Here is a 17,322-nt window from a genome sequence, read left to right as displayed (position 1 = left end):
AACATGCAACATAAAACAGTTATGAGTAGACTAACCCTTTAAAAAAACGTGTAGTCCTTATAAGTGAACTAGGCTGCCATGTCTATGTTCTCTCAGTTTAAGCCTTGCGTTGGAGCACCTTGGGAGCTCCACAATCAAGAGCATTCCTATGTAAAAATGCTGATCAGCAGCACTGCTTAAGAGCTGGAGCTCACACCCTTAAACATATAACTGTTGGCCCATCTCTGCACCACTGGTCAGAGCTGAGCTAGAGCTCATTCCCTCCTTCACATTCCTAATTGTAACCATTTTCACCACTGGTCAAGATCTAGAGCCCACATTCTCCAGCACATTCCTGTTGGTCCATTTGTGCCCTGGAACAGCTTTTTGACCAATATTGAGACCACAGAAGCTGGTCATCATTTGTGTATTAGAACACCCCAGGTTTCAAAGTTCAATAATCCATAGTAGCTAAAACAAATGTATCTGGTTGTTTTAAAATGGTTGAAAAGAGAAATACCGTTCTTATAGGCTGCTAATCAACTTTAAAAATAACGTATCCAAAATTATTATGTGTATTTTATTCTACCCAAACAAAACCACACATAGAAGGAATATTTTTTTTTCATCTTGTGTTAAATATTTCAGGCAAAGCATTCTAGAGAATAAAGCAAACATGTTGCCATTTCAATAGTGCCTACTCTTGTCCTCTGGGATGTCATTGTTTAAAATGGCTGTTAATACCACTGTTAGGTTCCTGTAGATAATGGAAATTATTGAATTAACAAAGTGCTATGTGATTCAATTTTAACCTCACATTTTCTTATTCCTTGCAAACACCTCTGTTAATGAAACAAATCGATCTTTCAACAGGAAACAGATGGCCGGTCTGTGAAGCAGTGCAGCTACATAAATATAAATGTGATGATCTTTTTGCCATTTTTATAAAATGTTTTATTCTCTTTAATGTCCTGTGGTCCTATTGTAGGTATCCTCGAATTTTACAGATGGAGTTTTTGGAGTTTTATCTATATATGCCTGTGTTGATCTAAGGTTACGATTTAGAAAGTTGTTTCAAATTTAGACACTCATATTATTGGGAGTTTTCTGTTTATTTTGAATTCGACACCCAACATTTTTTTTTCTGCATGTATCCATTTAGGGGTTTTTCTCTCACATCAACCATAAATGCAGACTGAGATAAAAATCTGATAGATGTTAGGACCCTTGCCTATTTTATCCACTTTATTAATGTGGACATACATATTATTTATATAATCTTAGTGCGTTCTTTTTGTGTCTAATGTGTGCAGAGGTTTCCAATATTCATACTATTCCAGGAATGTACCTGAACTCTGAATAGATTCAAGTTCTCACCATCTACCCATTGGACAGCATGGTACCACCTCTCAGCTATATAATATGCTAATATACCAATTTATTTTTATGCCAAGCTTTCAGTTAGCTATGAATGCCAAATAACAATAGAACATCTCCACATTTTGTTTAGAAAAGGATTGTGGAGAACCAATATGTTAGTCCAGGAAATATTAGTCCAAAATCTTAGTGACTTACTGAAAAAAGTGTAATGCTAAACAGCATCTGGAGCTGAGACTTTTCCTTTTCAATGTGTGCAAAACTTTAGACCTCTGAATAAAAGAAAAAGACTTGTAACAGTATTCAAATACCAATGATTGAGCCATGGTCCTTTGGCATTAAATCAACATTGCCTGAATTTCCAACATTAACAGATATAACTAAATCATACAAAATAGATGAGCTCCTTGATTAATACACTCTGTTATATATTCAATAAATCACACACATGATGCCAAGGACACCGCTGCAGGTCTTTTCTTCCTAAGTATACTTCATGTCTTCCTCTCTGAATATCAGAGGCTTCTGTAATGATGACCGTTCAAACAGGTTTTCCTAGATATTCTTTTGATGTCCATTTTCTTCACATGTAGGATTTTAGGTGAGCAAAGCGTCTTACTGAAGTCAACAGCAGTTAAGATACATATAATATAGTAGTAGTATTACAGTAGTATATTAATAGTGATGCTCAGACAAATATAAAATTACTTTAAATGTGCAGGACAGAATTAGCATTTTATACTTATAGGTGAAAGATTAACTGTAAAGATGTACTGCACTCTTAATCTGTTACCACTCCAGGGAATAAATATTTAGTATCACCTGTGTAAAAAGAGAATACAATAAAATATTATTAGAATAAAATTATATTAAATATTATTGGGAAAGCTGCAGGGAGATCACAGGCCGTGCAGGTGATTAGTTCTTATTATTCTGCTTGGCTTTTGTGGGCAAATATTACAGAATTCAGTTGCTCTATAGCATCATGTGAATAATGGGAACAGACACTCTAATAACTTTTAGTGATCCTGCAGCAGGAAGACACAAGCAACAAATTATTCCTGGTTTAGAAAACTTTAAGTATTCTAAGTAATTCTAAAACAGTTTAGAAAGCTTACACACATGGATATAAATCTTTAATTCAACAATCATATGGCTGAAAATAACTTTTTATAAAAAGTTTCCTTATCTTGGTGCGTTAGCATTGTGAATTGAACCCCAGTTATCATCCACATTGGCAGCTTCAGAATTTGGGACATTTCTAAAAGTCGGAGGTCCAAACAAAGCTATTAGAACAGATGAAAACATTTTAATTTAGATCCAAGTTCTTAAAGTATAACTCAAGTATACCTTTAACAAAGGTAAAGAAAGAACACAGAGTGTTCAGCATTGTGACAATGTTTCACAATCCACTTTAGTAAAATAATGCTCTGAATAGATAATGCACTCAGCAAGAAACTCACATTTCCTTTTCTGTGCTTTGTTGGCGTTTAGAGAGAACATGTGACTCATTTAGTGGAAGCAGCAATTAAATTCAATGATTTCTGCACAACAGTTAAGCCAAAGAAGCCAAATTGTTAATGAACTGTGCTGACTACAAAGATTTTATAAAGGTTTACCTAAACTGCTTTGAGTACAACACAACGTAATGAAATTGCATTTGGGTGATCACAATTTGATGACTCAGCATGCATGATCATGAATCATGAAACATTCATGAAACATTTACAGAGTCAGTCCGTCAAACTTGACCTCCCTGGCTTCAAAATTGGCAGAAGAATTGAAATAAATTTGTATGTAGTGTTTTGTTCTTCTGACTGTCTCAAAGGAAAATTCCAAATTTAAATCTTATTTTTACAAACCCTTTTTACAATGAATTTTAGAATATGGCATAACAAGTACAAGCACTGAGAAACTTCATTATTTTATCTAGAGCTAAAGTTAGGTTTTGGTATGCAAGCTTGTAAGGTTTAAACCAGCTCCACATGTTAGTGTTTTCTATATTTCTCTTTATCCTTTTTAACAAGGTTACAGAAGTCAGCATAGCACACTTGTCTAAAATTCTTCTTTAGTTGTAACTTCACCATAAAGGTGCCCGTACCCCTTAATGTGTTTTTGACATATTGTATAGGAGAACACAGAGCCCCCACAGTCCCCCACCAATCCTATAGTCACCTGTCTCAAAATCAGAAAGATATTGCTAAGTGGATAATTCTACCACTTACTAAAATCTTCCCAGCCAAGTCCCACACACTGGCACTACAATCCTATTTAATAATATGGATTTGGCTTGATATTCCATTGGAATAAATGGAATTGCAAAGCATAAGAATGAACAAGATTGTAGAGTTCATGTTCAGGCCTGGCCAGGAAGATGTGGGGATGTGGGAAACCTATGTAGATTTTTTCATTTGTGGACAGGGTTTTAAAAGATAGGAATGGCAGTAGGGGGTGATCTGACAAAGCCTTCAGCTAAGTCCAAAACACATCAACTCGTATGGTCACCTGTAAGCTGAGGTTAAATTTAAAGTGGAATATATATAAAGATGTAAATATTATTTACGTTTTTATATAGGAAAATCCCTTACTGTAGGGATTTCTATAATTTGTTTTTGTTGGGGGGGGGGGGGGGGTACTGGTTAAACAAACAAAATAATATTCATAGTGGTATGAAAGAATAAACTTCCCTTCAAAAGCAAAAAAAGTCACCATTAGTATTGATGAATTATCAATCTATTAATTCTCAATAATTAAACATGCTGTTGGCTTTGAACAGATTTCTATCATATCTCTTTTGGCGGTGGCCCTCGGGTATGATCAGCTAGCCGCTATTAAATCTCTAAGGACTTTGAGAGCATTGAGACCTCTACGTGCATTATCAAGATTTGAAGGCATCAGGGTAAGACCGAGGTTGTCATACAGCAGAGATTTACTTGTTTTCTTTGTTGTAGGTTCCTTTTTATTGTCAGGCTTAATTTTGCTCATCAAAACCAACTGGAACTCCATCAAAATGTGAGAGCGGGTAAGACCTTGAGAGCTTGTGCTCCATTGTGACAACAGGTCTCTTTCATCAGGTGGATCTAACATACTTTGTCCCTTCTAATCAGACTTCCTTTTTCAGCTGGCTTGCTTACATGGAAGGATTCAGATAGTATTGATACCCCTTCAAAAACCAAAAGATACCTCAAACATACAGCAGAAAAATTTGAATTGTTGCTTTTGTTTCTTTGTTTAGGTCTCTCTCGTTAGCTTAGTAGCTAATGCCTTGGGATACTCAGAACTAGGAGCTATTAAGTCCCTAAGGACATTAAGGGCCTTGAGACCATTAAGAGCCCTTTCACGATTTGAAGGGATGAGGGTAAGATGAACAAGGACTTTTAATGCATGTGTAGAAACATGCATGTGATATGTCATAAGGAATGAAAGATCAGTTCTATTGCTTTACCATTGCTGTAATAGAAAAACAAAACACATTCTTTGTCTGACAACATGTCTTTTACTTTATTGAACTAGAAAGTAGTACTCCTACTCACCATTAATATTATTCTTTATTTTGAAGAAATTTTAATGAAATTAATGAAGAAATATATAGGTGGTTAACCAAAATTTGGAAAATGTTACCAATAATGCATGAATTGTCATGTAGAGATAAATTGGCCTTAACTATATTTTTTTCTATCATGTTATATCTGCTTCTATATATATGCATTATATTCTAGCTTTTTCCTAAAGCAGAATGTTAGGCATATAAAAAAAAACTCCAAAATTAAAATGTGTATCTATGAATGGTATTTTTATATAGTACTTTGTCTTTTTATAAAGCTTTTGTAGTTAAGGCAAAATCAGAAATTAGAAGAGGAAAACAAAAAGTTTATTTTTATCACCCTGTATAAATATATAAATTGTTCATATAGAGAACTATCTTTCCCATTATTCACTTTGTAACATTCTTTTGTAATGATCCTAAAGGACAACAGGGCACTCTGCGTCTGGAGAAAAAGAAATTAAAGCTCTGGATAAGGAAGAGATTCTTTACTGTGAGGTCTGTGAAAATGTGGAAAAGGCTTCCTCAGGAAGTAGTTTCAGCAAGTAATATAGATTGCTTTAAGAAAAAGCTGAATGTTTTTCCAGAAGCACATAATATACCTGGGTATTAAAGCCTTAAAGTAAAAATACCAGAGACTTTTGATCCAGGGAACATCTGATTGCCTCAGGGAATCAGGAAGGATTTTTTGTGGGAGCAAAATTAAACCAAGGTTTTTTTTGCCTTCCTCTGGATCAACTTTGTCTATAAGGTTTTTATCTGGGATATGTTTATTTCCATAGAGGTTGAACTTGATGGACTTATGTCTTTTTTCAACCCTACTCACTATGTAACTATGTAAGTAGGTTTTTAAGTTAATGAAGAAGTTGGTAGATAAGGGGATAGAATTCACTGTGTGCTTCTACTTCATTATCAAATTAAAAGTTATTACAGCCCTTAACCATTCAGTTTTGCATTCAGGTTTTTTTTGTAAAGAAATATATGGGCAGGATCTGGCAGATAACACAGACTTGTACTTCAGCTGTAAGTGGTTAGCCTACACTCCCACTTTAAAGTGAACCAATATAAATACCTAGCAATTATACAGCAAGTTAACCCTAATCAGTAGGACTAACAAACAGGTAAGTTTGTAAGTAAGTTAGTAAGTTATTTGCTTTTTGAGAACTAACTGTACAAACCAATAAACTGTTACAGACAAAATCTAAGAAAAAGGACATAGTAAATGTGTGAACCAGACCAGTTTATCTCTGCAGATTCATGACATCATTGGTAACTGCTGAAAGAAAGTTGAAGGCATTAACAACGCCATATGTTCCATATGTAAGCTGCAGTTAAAGAAAAAATATATCAGGTGCCCACAATTATGTGGCGCCAACATGCTTTATGTGCAAAACCAGATTCGCACATTCTGTTATTCAATCCTGCACATTAATTTATATCACTGTAGTAATTATCTATGTACACTTAAACTATTGCACATTTCTGCTTTCTTGAGGACACTTTATTCCATGCATGGATCTATACCATTTAATCACTGCAAATGTACTTCTGAAGCTTGTACTACAATAAGTCTAAAACATTTAAGGGCAACAGTAGCATGGAGAAGGAATTATTGACCATTTAGTGGGGGATTCTATTATGTTTGATAATATTGTTCTTTATTTACTAAATATGATTGCTTAAAAGAAAGTAGAGTGCGTAGTATAATGAAAATGTGATGCCAAAATCAGGGGTATTTGGCATAATCTATCTCTATTTACTCCCATTTTATGGAAAAAGGATTAAATGACCTGGATAGGGCTATGTGTGTTGCTGCAGATTTGTGGCTGTTTATTTGGGGTCCAGGTGCAAGTGGCCTGGAAGGAATGGAGGGGCACCTGTCTTTGATAAAATAAACGGTAAATTGCCTGAGGCCAAGGGGGCCAGGTGGACAACCTATGTCTGGCCTGTATGCTGGGGGAACCTAGAAGGTCTCCCAAAGTTTAGATCTGCTTGACTAGCAGGCTAAATTTTGTTTTTTTTCCTGTCATGCTATAATGACACTGATCCCTTGCAAGGTAAAACTCCAGAATTTGCTTTGGGTTGCTGTTTTTTGTGAATAAAATTGGGCAGAGCACCCTAAAATTGAACTATAGCCTAAAATACCTCTCTGCAGTGGGTGCGTTTGAAGCTAACCCCTCACAAGTGATAAAGAAAAATTAGACAATGCCATGAAAACCAACTTTCCATTATACCCCTTATGTGCCCCTATTGTTCAATGAGGTGCAAATGTTGTATAATAAGACGTTGGGTGGCTTGAACTTAACTACATGTGGTTATTCCAAAAGTTGAGGTGCGTGCTTTTGAACAGAGCATATGGTTTTAAATTTTACAAAGACTATCTGGTTAGATAGGTTTTAAACTTTGGCAACATGCCCAAAAAAGCTTGGACCATGACATAGGGTAACACTGGACTCTCTTTAGGACAAATAGTGCTTTAATATAAATTGCTGAAGTCATGGAATGTGTATATTTTTTATGAGGATTGATCAGCTTAGCTCACATGTTTAAGATGCTATAGCATGATTTTGTTTTAATTTTTGTGCAGTCACAGAAATATTACGTCTCTTTTAACTTTTTTAAAGTATACTTTATACCCCTCTTTAATTTATTCTTACTGTTCCTCTAGGCTTGCATTGCTTAACTCCAGGACTATGTGGTGCCAACAGCCATTCAACCATTCTGAGAAACTGCTTTGGTGACCAATAAGGGCAGATTTATTTCACAGGCTTATGGCAGTTAGTATAGCTTAGTCATTAAATTAGGGGGGCCAGGTACCAATACCACGGTGAAACATTTTAATTTTTTCACTACTTTTAGAAAACAAACAATACCTGGAATACATTTAAGAAATCCGGCCTATTATTTATTTAGAATTGTCATTAAGGGCATATGAGCAAAGTCTTAGAATGCCCACCAATTATATTTGAGGAAACAAAATGCAATGATTTGCTTTTTTATACTGATGTATAGGAGTCATTTGCACATAATAAAAAGGTTGATTCTAAAAATACATTCAGAAGATTCTGTTTGGGCTTGTTGATCTGTGTGTCATTGATGTATGCCACATATGACTCACAGTAGTTATTGATGCAGTCATTTTTCTGTTGCCTGTAGCAGTCGTAAGTTTGGAATATGACATTGTGTCAGTCATTGTCATACTGAATGGTTGATGTAAAGAAACAGTTAAACAGTAGACAAATTAAAAACAATAGTAATAATGTGTTGCAGATTTATGCCTTCCGTATTAGATATTCTTTAAGGCTAAAATATAAAAAGATGGAAAATTAACATAACCTTAAGCATGTCTGCTCTCCATTAAACTGTAATACCCGGTAGAGCAGTAAAGCCAAAATTGTATTCCAGATCTGTAAATATTTGTAAAATTTTCTATACTATCCATTTATAGCTTCAATGCTGTTTTAATAAAAGGTTGATGAGGGCATTTTCTTCAGGGAAAGTAAATAATCATCATTTTATTGATCTTACGTTGTAAATAAAGCCTAAAGCGGACCTATCACCAAACGTTTTACTTTACATAAAAGGGTAGACAAAGGGTAGTCAGGGGGACATGTTTGCAATGAAGCCCAAACTGACAAGGCCATGTCCATATAATGCTGCTGATGACATTCCTTTCTGGCACATTTAGAAATGGATCTCACACAGCAGGCATTCAGTACCATGGACAGCCATGAAACCTGAACAGGAAGTAAAAAAGGAGGAGGAGCACAATGTTGCTGCAGCATAAATAAAAATTGGGTTTTGATTTTAGGTTTTTGTTTTCTTCTTTTAAGTGGGGAAATGTTCATTTGCTTTTTACATTCATATAAACAGGATAGGTGTTAAATATTTATTGTATTTACATGAGCCACACAGGTTTGGTAACTGCATGCCCAGACACTTTTTTAAACGATGTTAAAAAAATTCCTGGAATCAGTGAGGTTGTCCCTAAAACTATAGAATACACTGCTTTCATGTAAAGCACCATAAAACCCTTATCCACATACATCCTATGACTTTCATCAAACTACAGAAGATAAGAGGCATTCCCCTGTGCTTGGAATGTACTCTATTAATGAAAGAATTTGTATTGCATGTCTGTATTAACACTGTAAACCTGCCGTTAGCTAAGCCAGCATACATTTCTATTCTTGGCCATGTTACAGCAGACAGCACCACTTCTAAATGTATAAATTTCTGAAGTATTAGATAAACTAGCTGTTCATTAAAATTCAGATATCCGGCACCATGGTAACCAAGCACGGCACAGCTGATGTGACTTATTTTTCTACTTGATGGTTTAGAAATGTGAATGTTTTCCCCAAGCAAAAACATTCAGATAGTCTGGAAATTCCTGGAACTTCATTGCGGAAATTAAAAGACTACTTTCAATTGTCAGGATTTTGAGAGAACAGAAAATAGACAGCAGAGTAAGCATTTTACATTGGAGCAGCAATATGAAAAGGGATATATTTGGTAGGGTACACAAGCCTGAAGACCTTGAGATGTCTGGAAATGAGGTTTAATAAATATCCAGAGGTTCTCAGGATATTTATATATTGCCGATCAGGATTACAAAGGAGAAAAGAGAAGATTACCTCTGACTATCTCTAACTACCTTGCCTTATACCCTATAATATAACTTTTTACATAGCTCCTTCATCTTTTGCAGAAAGAACGTGTTACAAACAAAGGTTATTAGTATAGAAATAGTTAAACCAGTACTATACACACACTGGAAAATAGAAGATCCTGACCCATATGTACTTAGCACAAATATGACTTTTTATGTACCCACCACCAGCCGCATTATCTGCTGCTATTACTACCTTTTATTTATAATCCCCAATAAGTACCTCGACCTGGTTTGCTTCTGACATCAGAAAGTACACTTTGACCATTCCACAGGTCCACAATAGTCATCCCTTAGGACATGTTCTTACTAGAGTGTCGCGTTAATTAACGACTTTCATTGGGAGTTGGATTTTGCTGGAGACAATTTGGGGAGGCTAGGCAGTAATGGGTAAAGGAAAGATCAGTTCTCATTGAGAAATGACTCCTAAACTCAAAAACCATCTGCATTATCTACATCTATATGCACTTGCACTGACCTCAATTGTTAGATTTTACCAATTTACAGTTTTTTTTGCCTTTAGGCGCGTCTACCATAGTTTCTCGGAGATCCCTCTACAACTTTGCTGGAGGTCCAAGTTTTTCTACCACCAGTCCTTTCTTCATTTTTTTATCGTACATGTGCACAGATTCAAACTCATGCATACACTTTTACTTTATATGGCTTTATGATGATGGTAGTTAATGGAGCAGGAATACTTTCTGTCAGTACTAAAAGGGTTCTCTCTTTTTGTTTATGGATCTATACAATCCATATTATTGGATTCCAAATAATTTTTTTTCCAACATTTTGTGTTGTTACTAAACCTAATCAGGATGGGTATACAATGTTGTCTGCGAAACATGACAATATGGTCATTCAGATATTTGCCTTTTAGGAAACTACACAAAAGTCCACCAAAGTCACAATTTCACATCCCGGTGTGATTTTATACTAACTTTAGAGGAGGTACGCTGGCGTTGATATAGATGCACAGTTAAAAATATATAAAAAGCTGCAGGCAGAGAGAGGCATAGATTTCCAGTGTGCAATTCATCTCATGTTTACTTGCAGCATGTATCTAATAGAGTTACCATTCTGAAAGAAAAGATAAGAATCAAATGAAGATTGCTGTTACTTCCACCAACCTTGTCATAAAATAAGTGATTGTGGTACAAGCTTCAGAGGTTAATTCAATATAAGTAACCTAAAACTGATATAACGTACAGATTTTTTGCATGTTGAACTATAAAAGGGAACATACGACAGAATGACACAATTGCATATTGATGCTGCTGCTGTGCTGACTGTATTATAATGATAACAAATATGCTTTTACCAATGCATGCGTCATAGTAGATACTAAAATTGTCATTCCGCTTTACGCCATAGAAAAACATCAAACTTTTTTTCAGATTGTTCATTTAAAGGAGAACTACTGATTATGTGAATAAATTCAAATACTATCATGTTATTAATATTTAGCAATTAATAATGAAAACTTTTTACACTTATGATTGTGGGTTATTTACAGAAAAGCATACATTGAAATGGATCTGTAGCTACACCTTGTACTTTTGTAATCTTTTTACTATCCAAAGGTAATCTGTCCTGATTCTACCCTAGCCTACTACATAATTCTGCTCTTAGGTCTGTATGACAGCCTTTTATATGCAGCAGAATTAGATGCAAAAGTAGCCTAATGCTACCCATGTCAGACCCATGTCAGTACCAGGCACTGGCTCCCAGTGACTGGCATCTTGGTAGCTTCTTGGCTGCTTACATTCCTTAAAAAACAGTATTTGGTCATTATACCGAAAGCAGTACTGTACCACTCACTGCCTCCTCCATTCATTCTCAATGGGCTGTGGCAGGTGAGATGCTACATGTAGTGGTAAGAAGTAGAAGGGGTTTAGGTGTGTGAGAAAGTGGTAACTGCAATGCAACCTCACCCATAGCCTGAACAAAAGTCTACAGGAAGTCAAATGAAGGACAGGAAGCAAAACATCATCCAATTTTGGTTGAGTTCCATTTTGCAAGTTCTGTAATAGTTATGCCAGTGAGGGACCTGCTAAGGATATGCTTCTAAAACTGCAAGAATCCAGGATTCTCTGCACTGAGTACTCTACTGAGTAAGCCTTTTGTAGATAACCCCTTTTATTACAGCTTACCCCTTTTATTTTATTATAGCTGCTACTATGACTTCATATAGTTAGATGCCTAGAATATAATAGCAATAGTAATGCTGGAAAATTATAATAATTTGCTACATGAAGTATAATTCACAGTCTACAAGTTCTCCTTTAAAGATTTCTACAAAAAATTATTTTTTTATATTTTTTCCAAATTTATCTGATGTTTTTGAATAAAAAATATATACGGATATAACACTTTAGAAGTCAAGGTATGCATTTGAGAATGGTTGCCGGTAATGTGCAGTCCTTGCTCTGTGCAGAGAACTGTCATGAAATCTTTTGTGATTTGACTGCTGATTATATCAGAGTAGAAGTTTGATTTTACTATAATGTACTGTCCTTTCTCATAGTAATAGAGGCACATGATCTGATAACTACACATGCAACATCCTGTGAACACTTGATAGAAGAAAGTTAAATTCAAAAAGAATCTTTCTACTAGTATTGGCGCCCACATATACTAAGTAGATAAATGACAATACAGATAAAGGGAGACTGTATTGTAGGTAGAGATACATAATCTTTTTTAAAAATGTTGTTTTATCAATAATACTCCAAAGGCCCTGGGGCACATTTATCATTTCAACACAAATCAGGCTCTTTCATTTAGCAAAGTCCATACAAAATTTTAATGTGTATTGACAACTTTACTTGTAAGCCCGGGCAGCCAGCTTCAACAGATATGCAACGTTTTGGGACAGAATTTCTCTCCAGACATATGCAGAAAAGATGTGGTTAAAGTCAAGTTTTTTCAATTGCAGCCCTACTTTAGAGAAGCCGAGGGAGGAAGTCAGTTAGCTAGTTTGTAGTCGGAAAGCCAGTAAAATTCCTATAATGAAGTTTGGTGTGCTAATATTTATGTATATAGATTTACATGATTTGCCATGCACCCTTTGGGAATTTTTGGCAAATTGAATCTGTGTGTGAGGTTTTTCCCATCGGGGAAATTTTCCTTTACTAGCTCTCTCATTGATACAAAAGGCAGTGAGTGGAAATTTACCTAAAGTGAGATGATTTGCCATTTAGACAGCTGTCAACAGATGAAGTGTAACATTTGGAAGAACTTCCCTCACCTTCTGTTCCAGTGAAAAATAGAACGTTTGGATTTATGTCTTGCTAACCGTGGTCACAGGGCAAATAATATGAGTACAGTTCCCCAGTGGGTACTCTTCCTCATCCTATCCAAAACTAAATGTTTTGGATTTAAAAACACTTTTTATTTAGGACATGCTAACAGTGGAGGGTTTAGAAATCTATACAGTAGGAAAACTAGTGCCAAAAACACTGATAAAAACAACCACAACACTGAAAAAGCAAAGTTTAACTTTGCTATTACAAAATGATTTGTTTGGATCTCCAATCTCAGGCTAAGACTTAACTGTCCAAACTGTAAAGCTGTAAACAAAGGTGACTGCTCAGTGAACAAGCATGAACATTGCAGAAACAATTTTTTGTATTTTATTGACAATCATTTAGTTGGGTGATGTGGAAGCAGTTAGCAGTTTCAGTTCACATATTATAAGTATGGAGAATAAAAGTTACATTAGGTTGCTCCATGAGAAAGGACAATTATCTGAATAATCAGTACAAAATAAATAAATAAATGGAACTTTGTTTCTAATAATGCATGTCCATCACAATTCCAATGTGCAATGACCCATGGCTGCGTAGAGCATGTGCATCTATATGTACAGTAGTGCATGTTTTAAACTGAAACTCATGCTGAATTTTTCTTACTGTCCTTTCTATAAGAAAAGTTTAATCTGTTAATTGTATATTGTACTCTGTAACTCATCCTTCACTTTTCTTTTCGTAATATAATTTGTGTTCTGTTTGCTTTTCTTATTTTTTTTCTCTTTACGTGTTTTAGTTTTTTTCCTTTATTTTAACATTTTATCTCTTTTTTTTTTTTTTTCCCACACTATCCATCTGTTTAGATTTTTCTTAGTTTTCTCCATGTCTGAAACCAGATTGAGCATAAATTCTGTCCGGTGCCAGAAATGACGTGTCTTTTCTTTGTTTTCCTAATTATTATACTAGGTTGTGGTGAATGCGCTGATCGGAGCCATTCCCTCCATCATGAACGTGCTTCTGGTTTGTCTGATATTCTGGTTGATTTTCAGTATAATGGGAGTCAATCTGTTTGCGGGAAAGTATTATCATTGTGTTAATACTACTACTGGTGTAATGTTTCCAATTACTCAAGTTGAAAACCAGTCGGACTGTTTCCGCCTAATGAAGGCCAATGAAAGTGCTCGATGGAAGAATGTTAAAGTCAATTTTGATAACGTAGGAGCTGGTTATCTTGCTTTACTTCAAGTGGTAAGTACAGTCACTTAAATAAATTATGTCACTTTTGTTTTTGTACCTGCCACTGATTGTGTGTAAAGAATACTGTGTGGTTACTGGCAAGTTAGACTATGCGTTAGCCCCTTAAGTGAACCACATAAAATTTGCTTATCAGTTATAGGTGATGCTTGTGCCAAAAGTACCTTGTATTTGGAATTCCTATTTACAAATTAGTGGCACTCTTCCTGTGAGGTTGCCACTGCTGCATGCTGTGCCTAAAGCCTGATATTTTTATTTCTTCACTCTGAAGTATAGGCATTTGGCGGGTAGTTTTAGTAGATTTGGAGTGAGATTTGTTGCTATCATTCCTGGGCTACTCGCTGTTCTCTTTGCTGGAGGCCCTGTCATGAGGATGTGAAGTTCTTCACAATAAACAATAAAGAGATACAATAAAGCAATAAAGCATAGTAAATAAAGCATAGTAAGTCAGTAATGAGAAAAGAAAGGCAATACTAATGAATAGTCCTTTTCCCTTTTTGCCTTTTTGGGTAGGCCTTTTTTTTTGAAGTTCTAGAAGGCTACAAAGTCACCTAATGATGTCACAAAACTGAAAGGGGTTCTGCGATTGCTTTATAATTCCTAAAGATACACAATATAGCTTTTCTGGCCAGATGCTGGGGGTAACTTGGTGAAGGTCATTTTTACCCTGAGGTATTTTATTGCCTAAAATAGTTTTCTTTTAAAGACCCAGTGCAACCCAACCATACCTGCCTGGCATACCAATGTGTTTCCTGACTTTTGCATGCTTTTACCTAAAGACATCTATATATTTTATTCTTAGGCAACATTTAAAGGCTGGATGGATATTATGTATGCTGCAGTAGACTCGCGAAAGGTGGGTACAGATGATGAACAACTTTCATTATATTAGAAACTCATTTTCTTTTCCCTATAAAAAGAGAACAATTGGATATTGTTTTCCAAATATGTTCTTACAATTAATTGCAATTATCTGGAAAGTTTAATGACTGTATATATATGCCCTAAACATGTCAAGTCTTAGACAGGTCACACCTGTTTATTTTAAAACATATGGACCAACCCTGTGTAGCATCACCAAGGTAAAGGGAGTAGCCAAACTCACACTAAATGAAATCCTGAATAAAGTACAACACACATTTCAATTTTATTAAGAACTAGCTGATTACCCGGTGTTGCCCGGTTTTTTGATTATTACAATTTTATATTATACAGGAAAAGGAATTAAATACAGCTATAGTGTTAAATCAAAGAAATGATTTTTTTACAGGTTTTGAAAGTATAAGTACAATATACAATAAATTTAAATACAGTTAAATTAAATTGACCTAAATTATTGGCATATTTTCTAATGCTGTTTTAATAGGAACATTGTGCTCATGAAACATCCTTTGTAATTTTAAGACAATCTGAAATTTTTTTCCTGAGATGTAGGTGCACCTCTGGTCAGTTTCTACTAGTTTGTTTTAAGTAAAATATAGTTGTAGAAATTTTGGTGGTTGATTTGGCAGCGGAAATAACAATCTCGCTTTAAGGTAAATTTGCCCTTGAACAGTTAATGTGGATGGAAATCCAGGCTGTTGAACAACTGATGTGGCGCTGAATGATGTCAATTGGAAACATGAGTTGTATTTTCTGATGGTATTAGGAAAATGCTTTGACTCTGAGGTATTTGCTGATGTGTAATTCCGAAGTTCTTGTGGTGGTGTTTCCAGTTGTCAGAGTTTGGCTTTCCCTTTTTTGCAGCAAATAGCAGGACAATCAGATTTAAACTTCTTGGATTGACAGTAACTACAAAACATTTCCATTTTTCCAATGGTAACACTTGCATGGTGCGAGTAGTCTTTATGTGGATCATAGTGGAATCCTTCCAATGCTAAGCTAAAATGTTGTGCAGTCCGTGATCGTCTGGTTCTTTCTCTCATTTCGTGTACTTGCGTGTCATGCTGTTGTACTGCCTCTGAAGCTGTAGATGTAGTAGCTCTTTCTCTCATTTCCTGTACTCAGGTCTCTCGTTGTTGTACTGTTTCTGAAGCTCTAGATGTGGTAGCTCTATCTCTCTTATCCTGTAGTCAGGCCTCATTCTGTTGTATTGTCTCTAAAGCTCTAGATGTAGTAGCTCTATCTCTCTTATCCTGTAGTTGGGCCTCGTGCTGTTTTACTGTCTCTGACGCTCTAGATGTAGTAGCTCTATCTCTCTTATCCTGTAGTCAGGCCTCATGCTGTTGTATTGTCTCTAAAGCTCTAGATGTAGTAGCTCTATCTCTCTTATCCTGTAGTTGGGCCTCGTGCTGTTTTACTGTCTCTAGATGTAGTAGCTCTTTCTCTCATTTTCATGTACTTGGGTCTCACGCTGGTGTACTGTTTCTGAAGCTCTAGATGTAGTAGCTCTATCTCTGTTATCCTGTAGTGGGGCTTCATGCTGTTGTACCATTTCTGAAGCTCTAGATGTAGTAGGTCTCTCGCCCAGCGGTCTTCTATTCCTGTCCTCTAAATTTTCTTGTCCACCGTGTTGTTTATTTTTTTGGCCTTTGATTGTACTCGGCCAATTGTCTTACGTTTTCTCTTAGGCATTAATACAGGCCAGAAATTTGTAAAAGAGTAAAAAAGTACGTAAGCAAAGGGCACACTGTCACTGAGCAATACATACACACATACATACATGCAAATATACCTCTGACATTTACCACAGCGCTGTACAAAGATCAGCAGTGCACTCACAAGAGTCATATGTCTAGCAAGTTTGGTTGAAATGTGTCGATGCGTTTCCGAATGATGGTGGAACCTAGCAAGTTTGGTTGAAATGTCTCCATGCGTTTCTTAGCGATAACATACACACATTAATATTATTATTATTATTATTACACAGTATTTATATAGTGCCATCATATTACGCAGCGCTGTACAAAGTCCATAGTCGTGTCACAAACTGTCCCTCAAAGGAGCTCACAATCTAATGTCCCTACTATGTACTATCTAATTTCCTTTACTCAAAAGCTATTTACTTTTTTTAATACATTTTATCTATATTAATATAAGTAGATCCAGGATCAATCACATCATCTAGCCTTGTAAACTGATCAGCAGTGAATTAATATACAAACATTCATACAAAGATCCAAATATAGCTCTGACATATAGCACAAAGATGACAGGTGCACTCACATGAGTCTCAGTCATATGTATAGCAAGTTTGGTTAACCCCCTAACCGCTAAGCCCGTAATTTCTCGCACTAAATATTTTTGCT

General features: G+C 35.6%; 1 protein-coding gene across 2 annotated transcripts in view; it reads left to right on the top strand.

Annotated features, from left to right (window-relative positions):
- The window catches only part of LOC140335562 (sodium channel protein type 2 subunit alpha-like), a 142,326-nt gene that overhangs the window by 110,140 nt on the left and 14,864 nt on the right, over positions 1–17,322 (top strand). For both annotated transcript variants that reach the window (XM_072418283.1, XM_072418282.1), the window contains 3 exons: positions 4,592–4,714; positions 13,787–14,068; positions 14,877–14,930. In XM_072418283.1, coding sequence (XP_072274384.1) covers positions 4,592–4,714; positions 13,787–14,068; positions 14,877–14,930 — 459 coding nt within the window. The remainder of the gene's footprint in view (positions 1–4,591; positions 4,715–13,786; positions 14,069–14,876; positions 14,931–17,322) is intronic.

Source organism: Pyxicephalus adspersus, chromosome 7 (genome assembly GCF_032062135.1).
Source record: "Pyxicephalus adspersus chromosome 7, UCB_Pads_2.0, whole genome shotgun sequence".
Taxonomy (NCBI): domain Eukaryota; kingdom Metazoa; phylum Chordata; class Amphibia; order Anura; family Pyxicephalidae; genus Pyxicephalus; species Pyxicephalus adspersus.
The sequence above is the reverse complement of the archived record's forward strand: the minus strand, read 5'-3'. Positions and strand labels throughout refer to the sequence as shown.